Source organism: Chelon labrosus (assembly GCF_963514085.1).
Source record: "Chelon labrosus genome assembly, chromosome: 18".
Classification (NCBI taxonomy): domain Eukaryota; kingdom Metazoa; phylum Chordata; class Actinopteri; order Mugiliformes; family Mugilidae; genus Chelon; species Chelon labrosus.
Genome location: NC_140351.1, coordinates 957,961 through 981,231, shown reverse-complemented (window position 1 = coordinate 981,231; position 23,271 = coordinate 957,961). Strand labels below are relative to the sequence as shown.

At 41.3% G+C, this 23,271-nt stretch overlaps 1 protein-coding gene across 14 annotated transcripts in view; it reads left to right on the top strand.

The window, feature by feature from the left end:
* LOC311503223 (uncharacterized protein) overlaps positions 1-23,271 on the top strand; it is a 101,590-nt gene that overhangs the window by 15,166 nt on the left and 63,153 nt on the right. For 10 of the 14 annotated variants that reach the window (XR_014699575.1, XM_084565811.1, XM_084565813.1 and 7 more), the window contains 9 exons: positions 3,102-3,224; positions 4,128-4,247; positions 4,985-5,178; positions 5,748-7,542; positions 8,429-8,602; positions 9,072-9,245; positions 14,707-14,880; positions 16,891-17,064; positions 21,601-21,777. Coding sequence is in view for 13 of the 14 variants with exons in the window: in XM_084565811.1 (XP_084421937.1) it covers positions 3,102-3,224; positions 4,128-4,247; positions 4,985-5,178; positions 5,748-7,542; positions 8,429-8,602; positions 9,072-9,245; positions 14,707-14,880; positions 16,891-17,064; positions 21,601-21,777 (3,105 nt within the window). In the remaining variant the exon portion in view is untranslated. Of the gene's footprint in view, positions 1-1,337; positions 2,566-3,101; positions 3,225-4,127; positions 4,248-4,984; positions 5,179-5,747; positions 7,543-8,428; positions 8,603-9,071; positions 9,246-14,706; positions 14,881-16,890; positions 17,065-21,600; positions 21,778-23,271 lie in introns of those variants that run through there. The other 4 variants (XM_084565806.1, XM_084565812.1, XM_084565817.1 and 1 more) reach the window with 4 other exon arrangements.

Genomic DNA, 23,271 nt, shown 5'->3' with positions numbered 1-23,271 from the left:
TGAAGTCTGAGCCCATGAACATCATCACAGAATAGGTTTCCTCCTTTGTTCTGCTGAGCCTGGTCTTTACTGCAGCTGTCTTCAGTTGTTGATTCTTCCTTTAGTTTTGTCTTTTGAGTGAAATACGTTTAAATCAGGTTGAGGTTGACTTGGCCTCTGCAGAATATTCCACTTCTTCACCTTCACAAACTCCTGGGTTTCTTTCACACTATGTCTTGGCTCATTGTCCATCTGGACTGTGAAGCACCATCCAATCATCTTTCTTCATTTGTCTGAATATCTGTCTACACTTCAGAATTCATCCAGTGCATCTGTCACATCATCAATAAACACAGTGACTCTGTGTCATTGGAACTGATTCCTGCTCAGAGGTGGCAAAAGTATTCACTTTCTGTACTTAAGTAAAAGTATGGATACTTGTGCAAAAAAATACTCTGGTAAAAGTAAAAGTAGTGATTCAACTCCTTTATTAAAGTAAAAGTAAGAAAGTAAAGGCTCTGAAATGTACTTAAGTAAAAAGTAAAAATGATTTTGGCATTAATGAAACAGTTCATCCGTTGATAATTTTGCAAAATGAAAAAGTTCTAGCAGAATAATCTAGACTGAATTATCCAGATGTCCAGCATGAACATCTGGATAATTTTTAATAATAAATTGAGGATTATTGGGTTGTTGTTTTTAAACTGCTAGGTAGTGTTAGCTATTTTGTGCAGTATATACCGTCATTCCCACAAATTTTCCTTCTTCCGTAGCAATGATTGCTATATAATTTTCTGATTGGTTGATGTGATGCATTTTTCTACCAATAGGAAAGAGGATGTAATTTTTATTTATTTATTTATTGCTTTCCAGCATCTGAAGGTGACTAGTGCTCTCCACTTGCTAGCGTTCTCCTTTTTGCTGTTTCTTCCTGCACTAAACATGACAACAATATTCAGGAAAAAGCATGCCGTAAATTATTCATAATAAGTCTAGTTTTACTTGGCCTATCAACACAATTTAAACTCTGGTATATAGTTTGAAGTTATCACTTTCTGTACAAGCTGAAATGGAGACTCAGTGAGACTGTGTCTTGCTGCTACATCGTCTTAGATTGGTCATGTGATTAGGCTCCGATAGCAACGCTTAAGGCACAAGTTCTTAAAATTTAAAATAAAAGTGTCTAAAAAAAAAAAGTCCATAAGTATACTGAACTAGATTACTGCATCATCCTCAGACCTGAACCTGACTCCAGACTCTCTGCAGCTCTCAAGTCTTATGTCCTGAGGTATGAAGCTGTCCTGCACCTCAGGCTGCAGCACCTCCTGCCTGAGGCCAGCAGAGACAAGAGTCCATGATGTGGACGTGTGCAGTCTCTGATGGGGACAGACAGTGTTTGGCTCCATGTCCTTGATGGAAGGAAGAGAAGTCCTGATGATCTTCTCTGCCGTCCTCACCACGTCCTCACCACGTCCTCGTCCTCTCTAGAGGTCCTTCCAGTCTGTAGCTGAACAGCTGACACACCATAGAGAGATGCTGTTGGTCAGTAAACTCTCTGTGGTGCTCTGGTAGAACGTGGTGAGGATGTGGGCAGGTAGATGTTTACTTCTCATCCTGTGAAGGAATCAGAGATGAGGTGTTCTGGGTCCAGCATAGATTGTTTGTTATGTGCACCCCCAGGAACTTTCTACCACCTCCACTGCTGTGTTGTTAATAATCAGTGGAGAGTGGCAGGTAAACTCACTTCCTGGAGATGGAGGGAGGAGGAGCTCACCTGAGCAGGTGATCAAGCTTCATGAGAAGGTGGACAAAACAAACACACAGACATAAATGTGTGTGTGGAGTTTTCTTGGAGTGTGTCTCTTTAAAGACTTGTTGGTCCTGGTTCATCTCAGACTGACTCCATTAGAAGAGGACGAGAAGACAGGACCGGCCAAAATGTCCTCACTCTGATGGTAGAAAACACAAACTGGTCCTCACAAAGAGAGCTGCACCAGCGCACACACACACACACACACACACACCACGTGACTTCCAGTAAACGGAGCAGAAACGAAACTAAAGTTTGTTCAGACTCCATTTTGATTCAGAACAGAACGAAGAAAACTTAAGGTTCAAGTGAGTGTTAATATTCTTCTTCTTCTTCTTCTTCTTCTTCTTCTTCATGTGGACTGTAGAGGGAAGAAGAGTCAGAATTTAACAGTTTGATTCAACCATTGAAACAAACTAGTGATTAATCAGTTGTAGTTCTGCTGCTTTTATTAAACTGCGTAGTTTGTGTTTTACTTCCTGTTCTCAGTCAGACTGACTCTGATATTATATTATATTATATTATATTATATTATATTATATTATATATGACCATTAATGGTTTGTTTCGGTACTGAGTACGTGTTTGTGTTCTTCCGTGTATTTCCTTCTCCTGCTTTTATTTTGTATTTCCTGTGAAGTGTATTTATTATTTCCTGTGAAGTTTATTTTGAAAGGATCGTATCCGGATGTGATAACCGTTAATGACAGTAACGGAAGATGGAACAGAAACGATAATTCTCTGTGTTTGTGTTAAATTAAATTATTGTGTTAGAGGTGAATGACTTTAATGATTTCTCCTGTTTCTACGTGTTTTGAGTTCATCTTTTAAATAAGTTAGCTAACTGCGTTGTTAGCAGACAAATGTAGCATTAGCATCAACTGTCACTTTGAAGACTGCAGAGGGACCGTTGATGCTAATGCTAATGCTAACGGTTTTCCTTCTTTAGTTTGTTGGACTTTTCTGTTGCTTTGTTAAAGTTTCACTGAACTGAATGATTAATAAACATTATAGAATCATTTTACTCTTCTCTTCCTTCAGTTTGAAGCTAAATTATCGAGTATTTTTATGCTAAGCTAACGGCTACTGACGCAGCTTTTTAAGCTAACTCTGTTCTAAAAGTCTGTCAGAGTTCATTTTTACTTTTTAAAGCTTAAACACGTTCCTGTGGTTTTCTGACCATATTCTAACATAAACAAGTATTTATTTTAACTTTAATAAAAACTACAGTTCCCATCAGTCTCTGATCAACCTGGAGGACTGTAACTGAAGTTGATGTAAACTCACTGAGTGTTTCTGGTTTACCTCTCAGACTGACTGAAGTCCAGAAGATGGAGGAAGAGGAGGACAGAGTCAGCTGTCTGTCTATGAAGAGCGACAAGTCCAAAGACAGACCTCCACAATTCAGTATAGAACCTGGACCCTCAGACACAAGGTAAGAGAACTACTACTAACTTGTTCATGACTCATTTTAATCACTTCTGTCAGTTCCAGTTTATTTTCTGTCTCTGATGGTTGATTGAGTTTAACTGAAATGTATTTGTTATTCTAGCTGTTAACCAAAGTTTATTCAAGTTACAGTTATTAAATGAAGGTGGTCTTAAAGACTGCAGAGTCTCAGCTTTAATTTGAGAGTATTCACATCCAAACTGGAGGAAATCTGGAGGAATTAAAAACATTTTAATACACAATCCTCTATTTTCAGGGACTGAAGTGATTGGACAGATTCACTCAGTCATAAATAAAATGCTCATTTTTAACCCTCGGGCTCCTGCAGGTGTTTTCCTGTGGGATAGTGTACACATATTTCTATGGATGTGCTGTAGATAACACTTTGCAGACAGTGACAGTGAAGTCTGAGCCCCCCCCCCCCCCCCCCCCCCCAACACATATACACACCCACACCCACCTACCTCTCAGTGAAACCAAGTTTTTTGACAGCTATGGCCATGTTAAATATGAATTGGAATATTAACATCGAAAATTATGGGATGCACTACCTGTTTCAGCCGTCCATTGAAAATCAATGTGTTTCAAAGCCATTTAATTCCATTGAAATACTTTACAGCACTATGCATGGCCCATGGGATGGAGGAAGTTGGGACATGTCTCAGTGCATGTTAAAGCACATCAGAGGGTAAAAGCCTTCAGTAAATGTATAGTTTTTTGGGTTTAATTCTGGGTCTCTGATCTTCCTTATTTTTCATACTTCATGTAGGTCTTAAATTTAACCCATATTAGTCTTAAAAAGTCTGAAATTTCACTTGTTCAAAGCTGCAGAAACCCTGTTAATCTTTTATCAGTAATTGATGAGAATAAAACATATTTGTTTCTGCAGAGGTCAGTACCACAGACAGAGACCAGAGTCTCCAGTATCCAGATGTCTGTCTATGAAGAGTGACAAGTCCAAAGACAGACCTCCACAATTCAGAGAAGAACCTGGACCCTCAGACACAAGGTAAGAGACTGTTTCTACTGTAAACTGACCTGATGGAAGATGATGATTTTAGGATGAAGCAGAAATGTTCTGCTGAAAGATTTCTAGTCATGATGCAGATGTTTTAGTGCAGGTAGGTAAGATCCTAGTCTGGGTTTTAGAACCAGGAAGTACTGATGGTATTTCTGTAGTAAAACACCTGAGAACCTCCATTTCAGAATGTCCACTCATCAATATTCAGATATATTTGTCCTAATGTTGAAGTGTGTAAAGATTTTCAGCTGGGCTACTAGTGGATGGATTGAACTGCAGTTTTCTCCTCCTCCCATAGTCAGTGTGTAGCAACTAGCCAGTATAGTTAGAATGTGATCTTTATCTGACCAATACTCCCTATCAGTCCAGTTCACTATCAGTAACACTTCTTAGACTCTTCTAAGCTCAGTTCAGACTGAACTAACTCAAGATAAAACAGTGAAGGACATAATCAGCTCTCTTTGATGGAAGGCTTTTACTGTGAAGTCTCTGCAGGAAGTGTTGAGTTTGTATTAACAGCAAACGGCAGGTAGATGACTCAGTGTTTAATAAGACAGCCAGATAGGAAAAGCAGTTGATTGGTGTTGATGAAAGCAGGAGAGTTGAAATCAAAGGAAGTCAATTCAAACTTTTCCTGTTCTCTGTGAGCGTCTGAGCTTCTGGACAGTGATGTCAAATGTTGACAGTCTGCAAATGATTTTAGTGATGAAGAAATGTGTTGACAGAGAGAGGAAGAGGAGTCATGTTTCTGTGGAGGAGCAGCTGTCCTGCTGTGCTTTGTGTCAGGACGTCCTGAAGGATCCAGTCTCTAGCAGCTGTGGACACTGGTTCTGCAGACAGTGCATCACCTCATACTGGGACCAGTCTGCTTCATCAGGAGACTCCTCCTGTCCCCAGTGTGGGAAAAGATCCAGAACAAGTAAGACTGTACATCTGTCTGCTGATGGACTCTTGATCAAATCATTTCTTAGTTTCCTACAGTTTTATTTATTCTCTTTTCTTTCCCTGCACTTCACATACCAGCCTTATTTTACTCATAACTGAGCTTTGTTAATTACTGCTGATATAAATTAATCTGTTCCTGTTGTGACCAGCCACTAAGAGGCTTTTATTGTGAAACAGCCAGAGGAAGTGTTTGTCACCTGATTAGCAGTATTTAGTTGTTAGTGCAGTTAAAAACAAGAGATGAACATATTGCTCATCATTTTATTAGTGGATCAGTCTTAAATATTACAGAGAGGAAGGAACAACCACAGTGAGCTGTTAGATGAAGAGCTGCAGACGAGCTGCCTCTGCTGTCAATCAAACACTGACACGCCCCCTCAGAGGCTGATAGAACAAAGAGCATTTCTAATGTTTCCTCTAAAAATGAGTTATTATGAGAAGAAAAAACTCTTTACAAAACATTTAAAGTCAGTTTTCTGTTCTTTGTGACTTCAAACAGGGATGACTGTTTTCTTTCTGTCTCACGTTTGTTCTTCTTTCCAGCAGATGTTGGTCTGCAGGAGGTTTTAGATGAACATAAGATCAGTCTGAGGAGGAGATGTGAACATGTGACTGAAGGAAGTGATGTAACAGGAAGTGGAACCCTCCTCAACAGGATCTACACTGAGCTCTACATCACAGAGGGACAGAGTGAAGAGGTTAATACCCAACATGAGGTGAAGCAGCTTGAGACAGCTTCCAAGATGAAGGCCCTCCATGACACTCCAATCAAGTGCCACCACATCTTTAAAGCCTTACCTGACCAACAGGGACACATCAGAGTGGTTCTGACCAACGGCGTCGCTGGTGTTGGAAAAACCTTCTCAGTGCAGAAGTTCACTCTGGACTGGGCCGAGGGTTTGGAAAACCAAGATGTCAGTGTGGTGATTGTGCTTTGGTTCAGGGAGCTGAACTTGATCAAAGATGAGCAGTACAGTCTTCTCAGGCTGCTCCATGTTTTCCATCCAACATTACAGAAGGTCACAGCAGAGGAGCTGGCTGTCTGTAAACTTTTGTTCATCTTTGACGGCCTGGATGAAAGCAGACTTTCATTGGACTTCAACAACAGTGAGGTTGTGTCTGATGTCACACAGAAGGCATCAGTCAACGTGCTGCTGACAAACCTCATCAAGGGGAAACTGCTTCCCTCGGCTCTGGTCTGGATCACTTCCCGACCTGCAGCAGCCAATCAGATCCCTCCTACATGTGTTGACAGGCTAACAGAAGCACGAGGCTTCACTGACGCCCAGAAGGAGGAGTACTTCAGGAGGAGGTTCAGTGATGAAGAGCTGTCCAGCAGAATCATCTCCCACATCAAGACATCCAGGAGCCTCCACATCCTGTGTGGAGTCCCAGTCTTCTGCTGGATCACTGCTACAGTTCTGGAGCACATGTTGACTACAGAGCAGAGAGGAGAGCTGCCCAAGACCCTGACTGACATGTACTCACGCTTTGTGATGGTTCAGACAAAGAGGAAGAAGAACAAGTACCATGAGGGACATGAGACGAGTCCACAGGAGCTGATGGAGGCTGACAGGGAAGTTCTTCTGAAGCTGGGGAGGCTGGCGTTTGAACATCTGGAGAAAGGAAACATCATGTTCTACCAAGAAGACCTGGAGCTCTGTGGTCTTGATGTGACAGAGGCCTCAGTGTACTCAGGAGTTTGTACAGAGATCCTCAAAAGAGAGAGAGTGATCTTCCAGAAATCAGTCTACTGCTTTGTTCATCTGAGCGTTCAGGAGTTTCTGGCTGCAGTCTACATGATCCACTGTTACACCAACAAGATGACAGAGGTGGTGAAGGACTTCCTGGGGAAAGACCGGTGGTATACCAACTATGTGGATGTCTTCCTGTATGGACCCATGGAGAAATCCCTGCTCAGTAAAAATGGTCACCTGGACCTGTTTGTTCGCTTCCTTCATGGCCTCTATCTGGAGTCCAACCAGAGACTCTTAGGAGGTCTGCTGGGTCAGACAGAGAACAGTCCAGAAATCACCCAGAGAGCCATCAACAAGCTGAAGAAGATGAACACTGATGAAATGTCTCCTGACAGAAGCATCAACATCTTCCACTGTCTGATGGAGATGAACGACCTCTCAGTTCTTCAGGAGATCCAAGAGTTCCTGAAGTCAGAGAACAGATCAGAGAAGGAACTCTCTGAGATCCACTGCTCAGCTCTGGCCTACATGCTGCAGATGTCAGAGGAGGTTCTAGATGAGTTGGACCTGAAGAAGTACAACACATCAGAGGAGGGACGACGGAGACTGATCCCAGCTGTGAGGAACTGCAGAAAGGCTCGGTGAGTCCTGATCAGAGGATTTTTCGTTGTCGGTCATTTTGACTGACAAGGTCATAAAAATTCCGTCATAATCTATTTTTACCCGTCACTTTAATTTTTTAAAATGATAATAATAACTTTAAGTTTTCAGAACAGTAAGCTACCTATTTACTTTAAATGGTAACCAAAAAAAAAAAAAGAGCAAAGGGGACGATGACATGGCTCAGACTGAGGCTCAGAGGCAGAAGGAAGGAAATATGAGGAAATACGGATAACATTTTCAGTCGCATTAAACAAAAATTACAGCAAAGACCGTGGAGCTAACACAACCGCGTCATCATAACACAGCGGTTATGGAAATAAAATTAGAACGCCAGTAATTTGAATTAAATTGTAATAACGTTACACACGACCCACAACATAAATAATAAAGAGGATAGGATAGGATCGCCCACCCCCTAGAGGCAGTTCACACACCCCGAGGGGTGGGCGCACCACACTTTGGGAATCCCTGGTCTATGGTTAGCAGTTAGCAGAGCTCTGACGTGTGCATCAGTGTAATCGGTGTACCAGGAAATCGTGCACCAACAAAAGTTCCGCGATGTTTGGAACGCAAACTTCGACGAGAGAAGAGCCAATTAATAAGGTCACTCGCCACCAAGTGGTCAGGGGTGTGAATTGCAATCTGTCAAAATGACGGACGGCCTTCAGATTTTTCCGTCATATTTAAAAAAAACGGTCAATGACGGAAAATATTCGGTTAACGCGACCCCTGGTCCTGATAATTAACAGAATCAATCAGATGTTCATCATATGATCACCTCAATCTGTTTCATCCTCATTCAGTCTGGATCTAGAATGTAAATGATCTCATTTTATAACAGATTTATATGTTTTCTAATCACAGATTTACTGGATGTGGACTCTCAGAGACTCACTGTGAAGTTGTGGCCTCAGCTCTGAAGTCCAACCCTTCCTATCTGACAGAGCTGGACATGAGTAAAAATGACCTGAAGGATTCAGGAGTGAAGCATCTGTCTGCTGGACTGGAGAGTCCAAACTGTAGACTGGAGACTCTGAGGTCAGTTCACTGACTGGAGCTGTTGTAGGTTTTCTTTATTTATTCAGTTCAAATCATTGACTGATGTGTCAAATGTTCTTTAGTTGATAAATGTTCAGTATTTCAATCAGCACAATTATGAAGAAGTTTCTTTTTCTCAAATGTTCTGTTTTTCTAAACAGTTGAAGAACATTGACTCAGTCTTCTTATTTATTACAATCATCCATCATCAACTATTACTTAGAACATTTCACATATCACCGAAACTCCCCAAACTATAACTGGCCTCCAATCTTAAGACAACAAGTCCTGGTAAATATGCTGCTTTGGTGCAACAGTCCATTCTCTTCTCCACTGATCATAAAAACTAAATACACAGTCACAGACTGTTACTGATGTTGTTGAGTCAGACTGATAGAAGGCTGCTGCTCTGAGTCAGGATGAAACACATCATACATTTCATTGGAGATCACCTTTGTTCTTTATTCAGATTGAGGAACTGCAGTTTGTCAGAGATCAGCTGTTATTATCTGGGACCAGCTCTGAAGTCCAACCCCTCCCATCTGAAACATCTGGACCTGTGCAGAAACAAGCTGAATGATTCAGCGGTGAAGCAGCTGTGTGGTTTTCTGGAGAGTCCAGACTGTAGACTGGAGAAACTAGAGTAAGTTCACTGTCTGTTACTGTTGTAGATCTGATATGTTTAATCACCAACTGAATCTAATTCATGTTCATCCAGAACTTTCCTCCATAAATCTGTAAATGTCCTTTAGTTCAAGACGAGTGTTTGTATCAGAAACTGTAGAAAATGTCCACTGTTAGTTGTTAAAGTCAATGAAGCTTAAAGGCTGTTAGGACACAGTAATGCAGGGGAGCTGCCTCTAGGGGGGGCACCAGATGAAACATGTAATGGTGTAGAACAGACCTGGACATTACACGACCCGTGGGCCGTATACGGTAGCCTGGTCGTCACCATCCTACGTTTCCGCCCGAAATTTGATTTCGGTCTGCACCTCAGTCTGGCCCAATGTAATAGGAATCTGTCTCCGTAATGGGCGGATGCTTTTTTTGAGGTTAGAAATCATTGGAGTTCCCTTAACCAATCAGCAACGTTTGGTAATGACGTATATTGTGCGCCGGAGTTCAGGCTCTTACGCTTACCACTTCCGCTTCCAGTTAAATAAATCAAACTTTTCCCAAAGCCAGTTGGAAGGAGAGCTACGACGTCCTTGCCATTTATAAAATTGACAACACAAGCCTCTTGTTCTGGTTTTAATTCCGTGATGCTCTTGAGAGTTGAGACAACTTCGCGAATGGCTTCTAGCGTCTCTTCCTCCGTCGCCATTGTTGCTATGCTGTGGAACTACAAGCTTCGCTGGACTACAGAAGCAACTCGGCATGCGAGTTTCGCGTCATCACTCACCTGTTCGCTGATTGGTCCGATCAAACGCGAACCTTACAAGGGCAGTTGGGCCAGACTGAGGTGCAGACCGAAATCAAATTTCGGGCGGAAACGTAGGATGGTGACGACCAGGCTACATATACGGTCCTTTGGCTGACTTTGACCGGCCCGTGTAAACCTAGTTTGTTCTCATTTGTTCTCGACAGATGATCCAGACAGAACATTTTTTTCGTGGTGTCCTGAGTTAGCATGCTAATGCTAATACTGTGTTAAATATGCTACTGTTATTGGGCTAACGTCACTTTCAGTGTGTCTGTATGTTAGCACAGCTGGGGTAGGCTCCAGCAGACCCCGCGACCCTTAACAGGAATAAGCGGGTACAGAAGATGATTGAATGAATGAATGTATGTTAGCATGTATGTTAACACACTGGTGTTTAGCTGCAGTGGTGTTGTCATTTATAGTAGTTTTCTCTGATAAGATTCTGACAAGTTTGTCAATAAAGTTGGGAGGAGGAGCTAATTGACGTACCTGCCTGACGCACGTAAAACACCTGTGGGTCAGTTCTGATAGATATAAATATTATCTTGAGGCCTGATACGGTTATGAGCCTTGAGTTTGACATGTGTGGTTTATGAATGATCATTTATTTAATATACAGTAGTATTAGACAATATAAATATTATATATGGTCATTTAAAAAACAAATCATAATAGATTAACAGTTAATAAATAAATACATTTTGTTTATATTTTAAAAGTTCATTGGTACAGATTTCATTTCAGATTTAATTAACTGCACTTTATCAGAGAATGTGTTCATTGTTAATGAAGCATTTCAAGCTTTAAAGGGATAGTTCACCCTAGAATGATATTTTGCTCATTATCTACTCACCCTCATGTTGACTAAGGGCTGGAAGAAGTTTCAGAGTCCTCCGTCCCTTCTCTGAGTTACAGGGGGTCTTGGTGTAGCAGTGCATTTCAATGCAACGGTTGTAAAGGGACACCAGAGCTCTTCGTAAAAAAACACACACAAAAAAACATCCAAATACCTCCATGATGCTCGTATGTAATGTCCGTCTTGTGCTGAAGCCCCAAATTGCGTAATTGTCCCGAAAAAAATTAAATAAGTCCACATTCCAAGCATGTTTGTAGCATTAGCTCCGAGTGTTGTTGTCCCGGCTCTTCCGCTGCCAGCGCGCATGCGCAAGGTTCGCACTGAGACTCGCTTCCTTGTTTACCCCGGCGAATTGAGCCAGCCGGCGAAGGACCAGAACCGCCGTGCAACGAGAGAAGAAGAAGAAGAAGAAGAAGAAGAAGAAGAAGAAGAAGAAGAAGAAGAAGAAGGTGAAGGTTTATAAACCGTCTTTGGAAGAAGAAGAAAAAGAAGAAGAAGTCTCAGTGCGAACCTTGCGCATGCGCGCTGGCAGCGGAAGAGCCGGGACAACAACACTCGGAGCTAATGCTACAAACATGCTTGGAATGTGGACTTATTTAATTTTTTTCGGGACAATTACGCAATTTGGGGCTTCAGCACAAGACGGACATTACATACGAGCATCATGGAGGTATTTGGATGTTTTTTTGTGTGTGTTTTTTTACGAAGAGCTCTGGTGTCCCTTTACAACCGTTGCATTGAAATGCACTGCTACACCAAGACCCCCTGTAACTCAGAGAAGGGACGGAGGACTCTGAAACTTCTTCCAGCCCTTAGTCAACATGAGGGTGAGTAGATAATGAGCGAAATATCATTCTAGGGTGAACTATCCCTTTAAGTATGACTAACTGCTTTCTAGATCATCCCTTTACTAAAAACACCAGCACTAAATAAATCATACCACTGCTGTTGGCGCAGAGTTGAGTTCAGCCTATTGGCACGGCCCTCCAAGATATTTACTGTTTCTCATGTGGCCCCTTGGGAAAAATAATTGCCCACCCCTGGGGTAGAAGATGTGAGCAACAGGGACGTGTGGTCAGGGGAGTCAGGTGAGGTAGTGCATCACCTAGCATCATGAAAAGTAATGACAATAATCTAAATTATACTATTGATAAAATAACTTGCCTCTCGCCCGATGACAGCTGAGATAGGCTCCAGCAGACCCCGCGACCCTTAACAGGAATAATCGGGTACAGAAGATGAATGAATGAATGAATAAAATAACTTCTACTATTTATCCATTGGTCTGTGATATAAATACATTGTCTGTATGATTCCAGTCATTTCAATCATTTTTATTGTCAGAATCTCTGAATTTCAGTATTTCTTATGTGAATACAGGGAGCGACCATATATGGTCATATAGGGAGAGACACCAGTTGAAGCAGCAGGAAGCCGAGCCTCGGATTGCGCAATCTGCCTGTGGCTAACTGTCTGTATGCCATCAATATATTGGTTGTGTCCATTTTTATCATGTGTCCTAATCTTCCATAGTCTAGTTAATGTATTTCATGTATGAGTGGAACATATTTAGTCTTGTTGATCTGACATTAAACCGCACTGAAAAACAAGGAGATGAGGCAGCCAGTACTTCTGCTTCATGGAAGAGGGCGCTAGTGAGCCACTGCTTCATGCTGTTGCTCTTCTTCTACTCTGAGTCAACTCTACTGTCCAGGTCCATTTATTGGGATCTATTCTTTGTGTGAAAGATAAAAATAGAAGATTGTAAATCTAAACCTTCAGTCAAAACAGGAAGTGGTAAATGATGGAAGATATTCTGTTAAACAGTCTGAATTAAAAATGGATCAGATCATCAGAAGATTTAACAACTCAATATTATAATTTGATTAAGGTGATGATTTAGTTTCAATTCTAATCCATATTTCCATTTGTCTTTATTTTTTCTCACTGGCTACTCTCATGTTGAATGAATGAACTGTGGAGTTGTGACGGCCAACGCTCTCTCTGTCTCATTCTGTCTCTTAACTGCTATAGATTGACATTGGTCCTTTGTCCAGATATGAACCTTATACCTGTGTAAAGAATCCTCATTGAGATATGAAACGTAACCAGTTAGTGTGAAAGCAGCCAACTGATGGAGAATTGAAGCTATTTCATTGGGTTCATGATTGTAAATGTAGAGGCAGGGATGTGTTTGTCACTTGTCACCAGGGGCAGTGGGTGTGACTGGGGTTGAATGATTGCCTCATGAATATCACCTGCACCTACCTGTCAATCTGTTCTGTCTGATACAGAGAGAGGGGGAGGTAGGGGAGGGGTTTTACTGTTGACCTCTTAAGCTATTGTTCATCATAGTTTAGTCCTGCAAGTCCATCTGCATAATAATATAACAAGAAGTATGTGTTATCAGAAGGATCAAAATAAAGGCCCTTAAATAGCAGTAATGGTTTCATGTTTCCTCCTTGGACTCAGCGTGTCAGACAGAGCTCCACTTTCTCCTCTCAGTGACTAACTTAGTCCTGATAGTCACACTACAGTAAATCTGAGCCACCAACCTCAGCGTACGTTACTGGTGCACACCAAGCTGAGCCACCTGCTCTGCTCTTTAACATCCTCAGATGGATCCTCTTGTTTTATCTCTTCCTGAGCCTATGCTCTTTGTTATTGATGTTGTGGCTCGTGTGGAACTTTATTACAATTTCATTCAAATGACTGGCGTTGTCATTTTATTTCCATAAGCGCTGTGCTATGATGACGGGTTGTGTTAGCTCCACGCTCATTTAAAGTTGCTGCAATTTTAGTTGAAGGCGTCTGAAAATCTTCTAACATTTCCTCCAACTGATCTGCTTTCTGCCTCTGATCCTGAGCCTGTCATCATCCTCTTTGCTCTTTAAAGTGGAAGCTTGTGCTAAATTTGTTCCATTCTATTGAAAATGTTAGTGTTTGACTTTAATTCAAATGTGAGAGCTCATTGTTGTGATGCTGATTATTTTGTTCTATGTGTGTTCTGGTCATTTGAGCAGATTAAACATGCTGCCTTTAATATGGCTATAAAAAAGATGGTTGTGTTTTTAAAGGTGTGGGGGATTGGGGGGGTGTAAACGTGGTTGGGACATAGAAGGGGGGGCACAGCCAAAACAGTTTGGGAAACGCTGCAGTAATGTTGAGCTGCACATTTAAAACCTGAACACATCTGATTGAATTATTCATCATTTAGGCTCCCTTTACACGGAAACTATCTGAACCAAAAGCGCAAAAGTGGCGTTTCGTTTTCACTTTTAACTCCGCATTTAGACGAGCGTTTCTGAAACAAATCTGTGTTCAAACGGAAACGCAAAAGTGTGTGAAATTACATACACATAGATGCAGTATACCGCCAGATGGCTAGGTGGCAACACTCCCAATAGTGCCTGCATAGAGGTATTTACTTTTCTTCTACTTTTCCACGCTTAGCGCGCGAAATACGTTAACCAAAACAACCACTTGGATACAAATTATTGCGGCTAGGTCCTGTTGAACCTCCATTGCGGAGCTCGACATGTTGTTTACTTGTTTTTCCGGTCCTGTCGCATGCTTGTCACGTCATTTCTATTCGACGAAAAACGCAGTTTTGCGTTATTCACCCTTTGCACGGTGACGCGAGGGTGGAGCGTTTTTAAGATTTCCACTCTGGAGGGTGGTTTCACTTTTTTGCGTTTTCAACCCCCAAAAACGGCGTCACCATCTAAACGATATAAGACATCCGATAAAATGTTTTGCGCTTTTCACCTCCAATCGTTTCCGTGTAAAGTGCCCCTTAATCTACATCTTTTATTCTTTATTCAGATTGAAGAGCTGCAGTTTGTCAGAGATCAGCTGTGATTCTCTGGTCTCAGCTCTGAAGTCCAACCCCTCCCATCTGAAACATCTGGACCTGAGTGAGAACAACCTGAATGATTCAGGAGTGAAGCAGCTGTGTGGTTTTCTGGAGAGTCCAGACTGTAGACTGGAGACTCTGAAGTAAGTTCACTGTCTGTTACTGTTGTAGATCTGATATGTTTAATCACCAACTGAATCTAATTCATGTTCATCCAGAACTTTCCTCCATAAATCTGTAAATGTCCTTTAGTTCAAGACGAGTGTTTGTATCAGAAACTGTAGAAAATGTCCACTGTTAGTTGTTAAAGTCAATGAAGCTTAAAGGCTGTTAGGACACAGTAATGCAGGGGAGCTGCCTCTAGGGGGGGCACCAGATGAAACATGTAATGGTGTAGTAGAAGTTATCTTCTTCTACACACTGTATATTAGTGGTGTGTGATACCACTAGATTTGGTATCGATCTGATACCAAGTAAATACAGGGCCAGTATCGCTGATACCGATACTCTTTAATAATTAAGGTGGATGCATCATCAATCTGAATCAATCTAAATATGAATGAATTTTCATGACCTTTAAGTGTTTTTGTGATTTGCCTTTTGGATTATTAATCAGTTAAAATCTAGTACAAAGTTAATGAAAAATGAAAAGTAAGTAGAAAATACTTTATTATCACAATAGAAGTTTTTGTTCAGAAACAAAATTATCACTTGAAAACAAATGAAAAGAAATTCTTTTTCAGACAGAGTGTTCAGAAACTACAATACAATTATAAAGTAAATCTCTCCCTTCATTGAACTTCTTTCTGGATTTTTCTCTTAAATAAACAAAGTGTACAAAATGATCAGTCCACAACAAATATTATAAACATGTCAAACAAATGATTTTGTTCTAGTAGCATGTATGTTTAGGAAGTACAATACAAAACTAATACAACATTTGTCTCCTTTAGTTCTTCTCTTCTTTTCGGGGGTCTGTCGGGGCCAGGGGGCGGGGGATTTTTCTCCTCCTCTCTCTGTTTCTGTAGCTCTGCGTTTTCTTGTCCATGATTGTTCATCTGCTTTTACAAGTTTGTTGTGTTACCACTGTATCTTCCAGCCTTTTTCCAAATAGTCCAACTTGCTGTCGCTCCTCTTCTTCTCTGCCATTCTCCTGCTCCGTCTCTGTGCTGTGTGTAATGCTCTGCTGCTGGCCGGGCCTGGCAGGTAGTGGTGGGCGGAGCTTGGTTACCTGGCGCCGCTGAGTCACGTGACGGTACAACAAACACAGGAGAGGAGGAGGAGGAGCAGAGTGAGCCTGCTCTGCTCTGGGACAGCAGCAGCATTTAGACAAACACAGTCAGGTTACAGCCTCTTTAATGAAACAAGAGAGAAACTGAAACTGAAGGATCCATCTCATTACATTGGTATCCATCAATATTGATAGCAACGTTGCTATCAATATTGATGGATACCTGGATGGATCCACCCACCACTACTGTGTATGCACACCAAGCTGAGCCACCTGCTCTGCTCTTTAACATCCTCACATGGATCCTCTTGTTTTATCTCTTCCTGAGCCTATGCTCTTTGTTATTGATGTTGTGGCTCGTGTGGAACTTTATTACAGTTTCATTCAAATGACTGGCGTTGTCATTTTATTTCCATAACCGCTGTGCTATGATGACGGGTTGTGTTAGCTCCACGCTCATTTAAAGTTGCTGCAATTTTAGTTGAAGGCGTCTGAAAATCTTCTAACATTTCCTCCAACTGATCTGCTTTCTGCCTCTGATCCTGAGCCTGTCATCATCCTCTTTGCTCTTTAAAGTGGAAGCTTGTGCTAAATTTGTTCCATTCTATTGAAAATGTTAGTGTTTGACTTTAATTCAAATGTGAGAGCTCATTGTTGTGATGCTGATTATTTTGTTCTATGTGTGTTCTGGTCATTTGAGCAGATTAAACATGCTGCCTTTAATATGGCTATAAAAAAGATGGTTGTGTTTTTAAAGGTGTGGGGGATTGGGGGGGTGTCAACCTGGTTGGGACATAGAAGGGGGGGCACAGCCAAAAAAGTTTGGGAAACGCTGCAGTAATGTTGAGCTGCACATTTAAAACCTGAACACATCTGATTGAATTATTCATCATTTAATCTACATCTTTTATTCTTTATTCAGATTGGAGAGCTGCAGTTTGTCAAAGATCAGCTGTGATTCTCTGGGATCAGCTCTGAAGTCCAACCCCTCCCATCTGAAACATCTGGACCTGTGCAGAAACAAGCTGAATGATTCAGCGGTGAAGCAGCTGTGTGGTTTTCTGGAGAGTCCAGACTGTAGACTGGAGACACTAGAGTAAGTTCACTGTCTGTTACTGTTGTAGATCTGATATGTTTAATCACCAACTGAATCTAATTCATGTTCATCCAGAACTTTCCTCCATAAATCTGTAAATGTCCTTTAGTTCAAGACGAGTGTTTGTATCAGAAACTGTAGAAAATGTCCACTGTTAGTTGTTAAAGTCAATGAAGCTTAAAGGCTGTTAGGACACAGTAATGCAGGGGAGCTGCCTCTAGGGGGGGCACCAGATGAAACATGTAATGGTGTAGAACAGACCTGGACATTACACGACCCGTGGGCCGTATACGGTAGCCTGGTCGTCACCATCCTACGTTTCCGCCCGAAATTTGATTTCGGTCTGCACCTCAGTCTGGCCCAATGTAATAGGAATCTGTCTCCGTAATGGGCGGATGCTTTTTTTGAGGTTAGAAATCATTGGAGTTCCCTTAACCAATCAGCAACGTTTGGTAATGACGTATATTGTGCGCCGGAGTTCAGGCTCTTACGCTTACCACTTCCGCTTCCAGTTAAATAAATCAAACTTTTCCCAAAGCCAGTTGGAAGGAGAGCTACGACGTCCTTGCCATTTATAAAATTGACAACACAAGCCTCTTGTTCTGGTTTTAATTCCGTGATGCTCTTGAGAGTTGAGACAACTTCGCGAATGGCTTCTAGCGTCTCTTCCTCCGTCGCCATTGTTGCTATGCTGTGGAACTACAAGCTTCGCTGGACTACAGAAGCAACTCGGCATGCGAGTTTCGCGTCATCACTCACCTGTTCGCTGATTGGTCCGATCAAACGCGAACCTTACAAGGGCAGTTGGGCCAGACTGAGGTGCAGACCGAAATCAACTTTCGGGCGGAAACGTAGGATGGTGACGACCAGGCTACATATACGGTCCTTTGGCTGACTTTGACCGGCCTGTGTAAACCTAGTTTGTTCTCATTTGTTCTCGACAGATGATCCAGACAGAACATTTTTTTCGTGGTGTCCTGAGTTAGCATGCTAATGCTAATACTGTGTTAAATATGCTGCTGTTATTGGGCTAACGTCACTTTCAGTGTGTCTGTATGTTAGCACAGCTGGGGTAGACTCCAGCAGACCCCGCGACCCTTAACAGGAATAAGCGGGTACAGAAGATGAATGAATGAATGAATGTATGTTAGCATGTATGTTAACACACTGGTGTTTAGCTGCAGTGGTGTTGTCATTTATAGTAGTTTTCTCTGATAAGATTCTGACAAGTTTGTCAATAAAGTTGGGAGGAGGAGCTAATTGACGTACCTGCCTGACGCACGTAAAACACCTGTGGGTCAGTTCTGATAGATATAAATATTATCTTGAGGCCTGATACGGTTATGAGCCTTGAGTTTGACATGTGTGGTTTATGAATGATCATTTATTTAATATACAGTAGTATTAGACAATATAAATATTATATATGGTCATTTAAAAAACAAATCATAATAGATTAACAGTTAATAAATAAATACATTTTGTTTATATTTTAAAAGTTCATTGGTACAGATTTCATTTCAGATTTAATTAACTGCACTTTATCAGAGAATGTGTTCATTGTTAATGAAGCATTTCAAGCTTTAAGTCTGACTAACTGCTTTCTTGATCATCCCTTTACTAAAAACACCAGCACTAAATAAATCATACCACTGCTGTGGGCGCAGAGTTGAGTTCAGCCTATTGGCACGGCCCTCCAAGATATTTACTGTTTCTCATGTGGCCCCTTGGGAAAAATAATTGCCCCCCCCTGGGGTAGAAGATGTGTGCAACAGAGACGTGTGGTCAGGGGAGTCAGGTGAGGTAGTGCATCACCTAGCATCATGAAAAGTAATGACAATAAAATAAATTATACTATTGATAAAATAACTTGCCTCTCACCCAATGACAGCTGAGATAGGCTCCAGCAGACCCCGCGACCCTTAACAGGAATAATCGGGTACAGAAGATGAATGAATGAATGAATAAAATAACTTCTACTATTTATCCATTGGTCTGTGATATAAATCCATTTTCTGTATGATTCCAGTCATTTCAGTCATTTTTATTGTCAGAATCTCTGAATTTAAGTATTTCTTATGTGAATACAGGGAGCGACCATATATGGTCATATAGGGAGAGACACCAGTTGAAGCAGCAGGAAGCCGAGCCTCGGATTGCGCAATCTGCCAATGGCTAACTCTCTGTATGCCATCAATATATTGGTTGTGTCCATTTTTATCATGTGTCCTAATCTTCCATAGTCTAGTTAATGTATTTCATGTATGAGTGGAACATATTTAGTCTTGTTGATCTGACATTAAACCGCACTGAAAAACAAGGAGATGAGGCAGCCAGTACTTCTGCCTCATGGAAGAGGGCGCTAGTGAGCCACTGCTTCATGCTGTTGCTCTTCTTCTACTCTGAGTCAACTCTACTGTCCAGGTCCATTTATTGGGATCTATTCTTTGTGTGAAAGATAAAAATAGAAGATTGTAAATCTAAACCTTCAGTCAAAACAGGAAGTGGTAAATGATGGAAGATATTCTGTTAAACAGTCTGAATTAAAAATGGATCAGATCATCAGAAGATTTAACAACTCAATATTATAATTTGATTAAGGTGATGATTTAGTTTCAATTCTAATCCATATTTCCATTTGTCTTTATTTTTTCTCACTGGCTACTCTCATGTTGAATGAATGAACTGTGGAGTTGTGACGGCCAACGCTCTCTCTGTCTCATTCTGTCTCTTAACTGCTATAGATTGACATTGGTCCTTTGTCCAGATATGAACCTTATACCTGTGTAAAGAATCCTCATTGAGATATGAAACGTAACCAGTTAGTGTGAAAGCAGCCAACTGATGGAGAATTGAAGCTATTTCATTGGGTTCATGATTGTAAATGTAGAGGCAGGGATGTGTTTGTCACTTGTCACCAGGGGCAGTGGGTGTGACTGGGGTTGAATGATTGCCTCATGAATATCACCTGCACCTACCTGTCAATCTGTTCTGTCTGATACAGAGAGAGGGGGAGGTAGGGGAGGGGTTTTACTGTTGACCTCTTAAGCTATTGTTCATCATAGTTTAGTCCTGCAAGTCCATCTGCATAATAATATAACAAGAAGTATGTGTTATCAGAAGGATCAAAATAAAGGCCCTTAAATAGCAGTAATGGTTTCATGTTTCCTCCTTGGACTCAGCGTGTCAGACAGAGCTCCACTTTCTCCTCTCAGTGACTAACTTAGTCCTGATAGTCACACTACAGTAAATCTGAGCCACCAACCTCAGCGTACGTTACTGGTGCACACCAAGCTGAGCCACCTGCTCTGCTCTTTAAAATCCTCACATGGATCCTCTTGTTTTATCTCTTCCTGAGCCTGTGCTCTTTGTTATTTATGTTGTGGCTCGTGTCTAACTTTTTTACAATTTCATTCAAATGACTGGCGTTGTCATTTTATTTCCATAAGCGCTGTGCTATGATGACGGGTTGTGTTAGCTCCACGCTCATTTAAAGTTGCTGCAATTTTAGTTGAAGGCGTCTGAAAATCTTCTAACATTTCCTCCAACTGATCTGCTTTCTGCCTCTGATCCTGAGCCTGTCATCATCCTCTTTGCTCTTTAAAGTGGAAGCTTGTGCTAAATTTGTTCCATTATATTGAAAATGTTAGTGTTTGACTTTAATTCAAATGTGAGAGCTCATTGTTGTGATGCTGATTATTTTGTTCTATGTGTGTTCTGGTCATTTGAGCAGATTAAACATGCTGCCTTTAATATGGCTATAAAAAAGATGGTTGTGTTTTTAAAGGTGTGGGGGATTGGGGGGGGTGTCAACCTGGTTGGGACATAGAAGGGGGGGCACAGCCAAAAAAGTTTGGGAAACGCTGCAGTAATGTTGAGCTGCACATTTAAAACCTGAACACATCTGATTGAATTATTCATCATTTAGGCTCCCTTTACACGGAAACTATCTGAACCAAAAGCGCAAAAGTGGCGTTTCGTTTTCACTTTTAACTCCGCATTTAGACGAGCGTTTCTGAAACAAATCTGTGTTCAAACGGAAACGCAAAAGTGTGTGAAATTACATACACATAGATGCAGTATACCGCCAGATGGCTAGGTGGCAACACTCCCAATAGTGCCTGCATAGAGGTATTTACTTTTCTTCTACTTTTCCACGCTTAGCGCGCGAAATACATTAACCAAAACAACCACTTGGATACAAATTATTGCGGCTAGGTCCTGTTGAACCTCCATCGCGGAGCTCGACATGTTGTTTACTTGTTTTTCCGGTCCTGTCGCATGCTTGTCACGTCATTTCTATTCGACGAAAAACGCAGTTTTGCGTTATTCACCCTTTGCACGGTGACGCGAGGGTGGAGCGTTTTTAAGATTTCCACTCTGGAGGGTGGTTTCACTTTTTTGCGTTTTCAACCCCCAAAAACGGCGTCACCATCTAAACGATATAAGACATCCGATAAAATGTTTTGCGCTTTTCACCTCCAATCGTTTCCGTGTAAAGTGCCCCTTAATCTACATCTTTTATTCTTTATTCAGATTGAAGAGCTGCAGTTTGTCAGAGATCAGCTGTTATTATCTGGGACCAGCTCTGAAGTCCAACCCCTCCCATCTGAAACATCTGGACCTGGGTGCCAACAACAACCTGAAGGATTCAGGAGTGAAGCAGCTGTGTGGTTTTCTGGAGAGTCCAGACTGTAGACTGGAGACTCTGAAGTAAGTTCACTGTCTGTTACTGTTGTAGATCTGATATGTTTAATCACCAACTGAATCTAATTCATGTTCATCCAGAACTTTCCTCCATAAATCTGTAAATGTCCTTTAGTTCAAGACGAGTGTTTGTATCAGAAAGTGTAGAAAATGTCCACTGTTAGTTGTTAAAGTCAATGAAGCTTAAAGGCTGTTAGGACACAGTAATGCAGGGGAGCTGCCTCTAGGGGGGGGGCACCAGATGAAACATGTAATGGAAGAAGTTATCTTCTTCTACACACTGTATATTAGTGGTGTGTGATACCACTAGATTTGGTATCGATCTGATACCAAGTAAATACAGGGCCAGTATCGCTGATACCGATACTCTTTAATAATTAAGGTGGATGCATCATCAATCTGAATCAATCTAAATCTGAATGAATTTTCATGACCTTTAAGTGTTTTTGTGATTTGCCTTTTGGATTATTAATCAGTTAAAATCTAGTACAAAGTTAATGAAAAATGAAAAGTAAGTAGAAAATACTTTATTATCACAATAAAAGTTTTTATTCAGAAACAAAATTATCACTTGAAAACAAATGAAAATAAATTCTTTTTCAGACAGAGTGTTCAGAAACTACAATACAATTATAAAGTAAATCTCTCCCTTCATTGAACTTCTTTCTGGATTTTTCTCTTAAATAAACAAAGTGTACAAAATGATCAGTCCACAACAAATATTATAAACATGTCAAACAAATGATTTTGTTCAAGTAGCATGTATGTTTAGGAAGTACAATACAGAACTAAGACAACATTTGTCTCCTTTAGTTCTTTTCTTCTTTTCGGGGGTCTGTCGGGGCCAGGGGGCGGGGGATTTTTCTCCTCCTCTCTCTGTTTCTGTAGCTCTGCGTTTTCTTGTACATGATTTTTCATCTGCTTTTACAAGTTTGTTGTGTTACCACTGTATCTTCCAGCCTTTTTCCAAATAGTCCAACTTGCTGTCGCTCCTCTTCCTCTCTGCCGTTCTCCTGCTCCGTCTCTGTGCTGTGTGTAATGCTCTGCTGCTGGCCGGGCCTGGCAGGTAGTGGTGGGCGGAGCTTGGTTACCTGGCGCCGCTGAGTCACGTGACGGTACAACAAACACAGGAGAGGAGGAGGAGGAGCAGAGTGAGCCTGCTCTGCTCTGGGACAGCAGCAGCATTTAGACAAACACAGTCAGGTTACAGCCTCTTTAATGAAACAAGAGAGAAACTGAAACTGAAGGATCCATCTCATTACATTGGTATCCATCAATATTGATAGCAACGTTGGTATCAATATTGATGGATACCTGGATGGATCCACCCACCACTACTGTGTATGCACACCAAGCTGAGCCACCTGCTCTGCTCTTTAAAATCCTCACATGGATCCTCTTGTTTTATCTCTTCCTGAGCCTATGCTCTTTGTTATTGATGTTGTGGCTCGTGTGGATCTTTATTACAATTTCATTCAAATGACTGGTGTTGTCATTTTA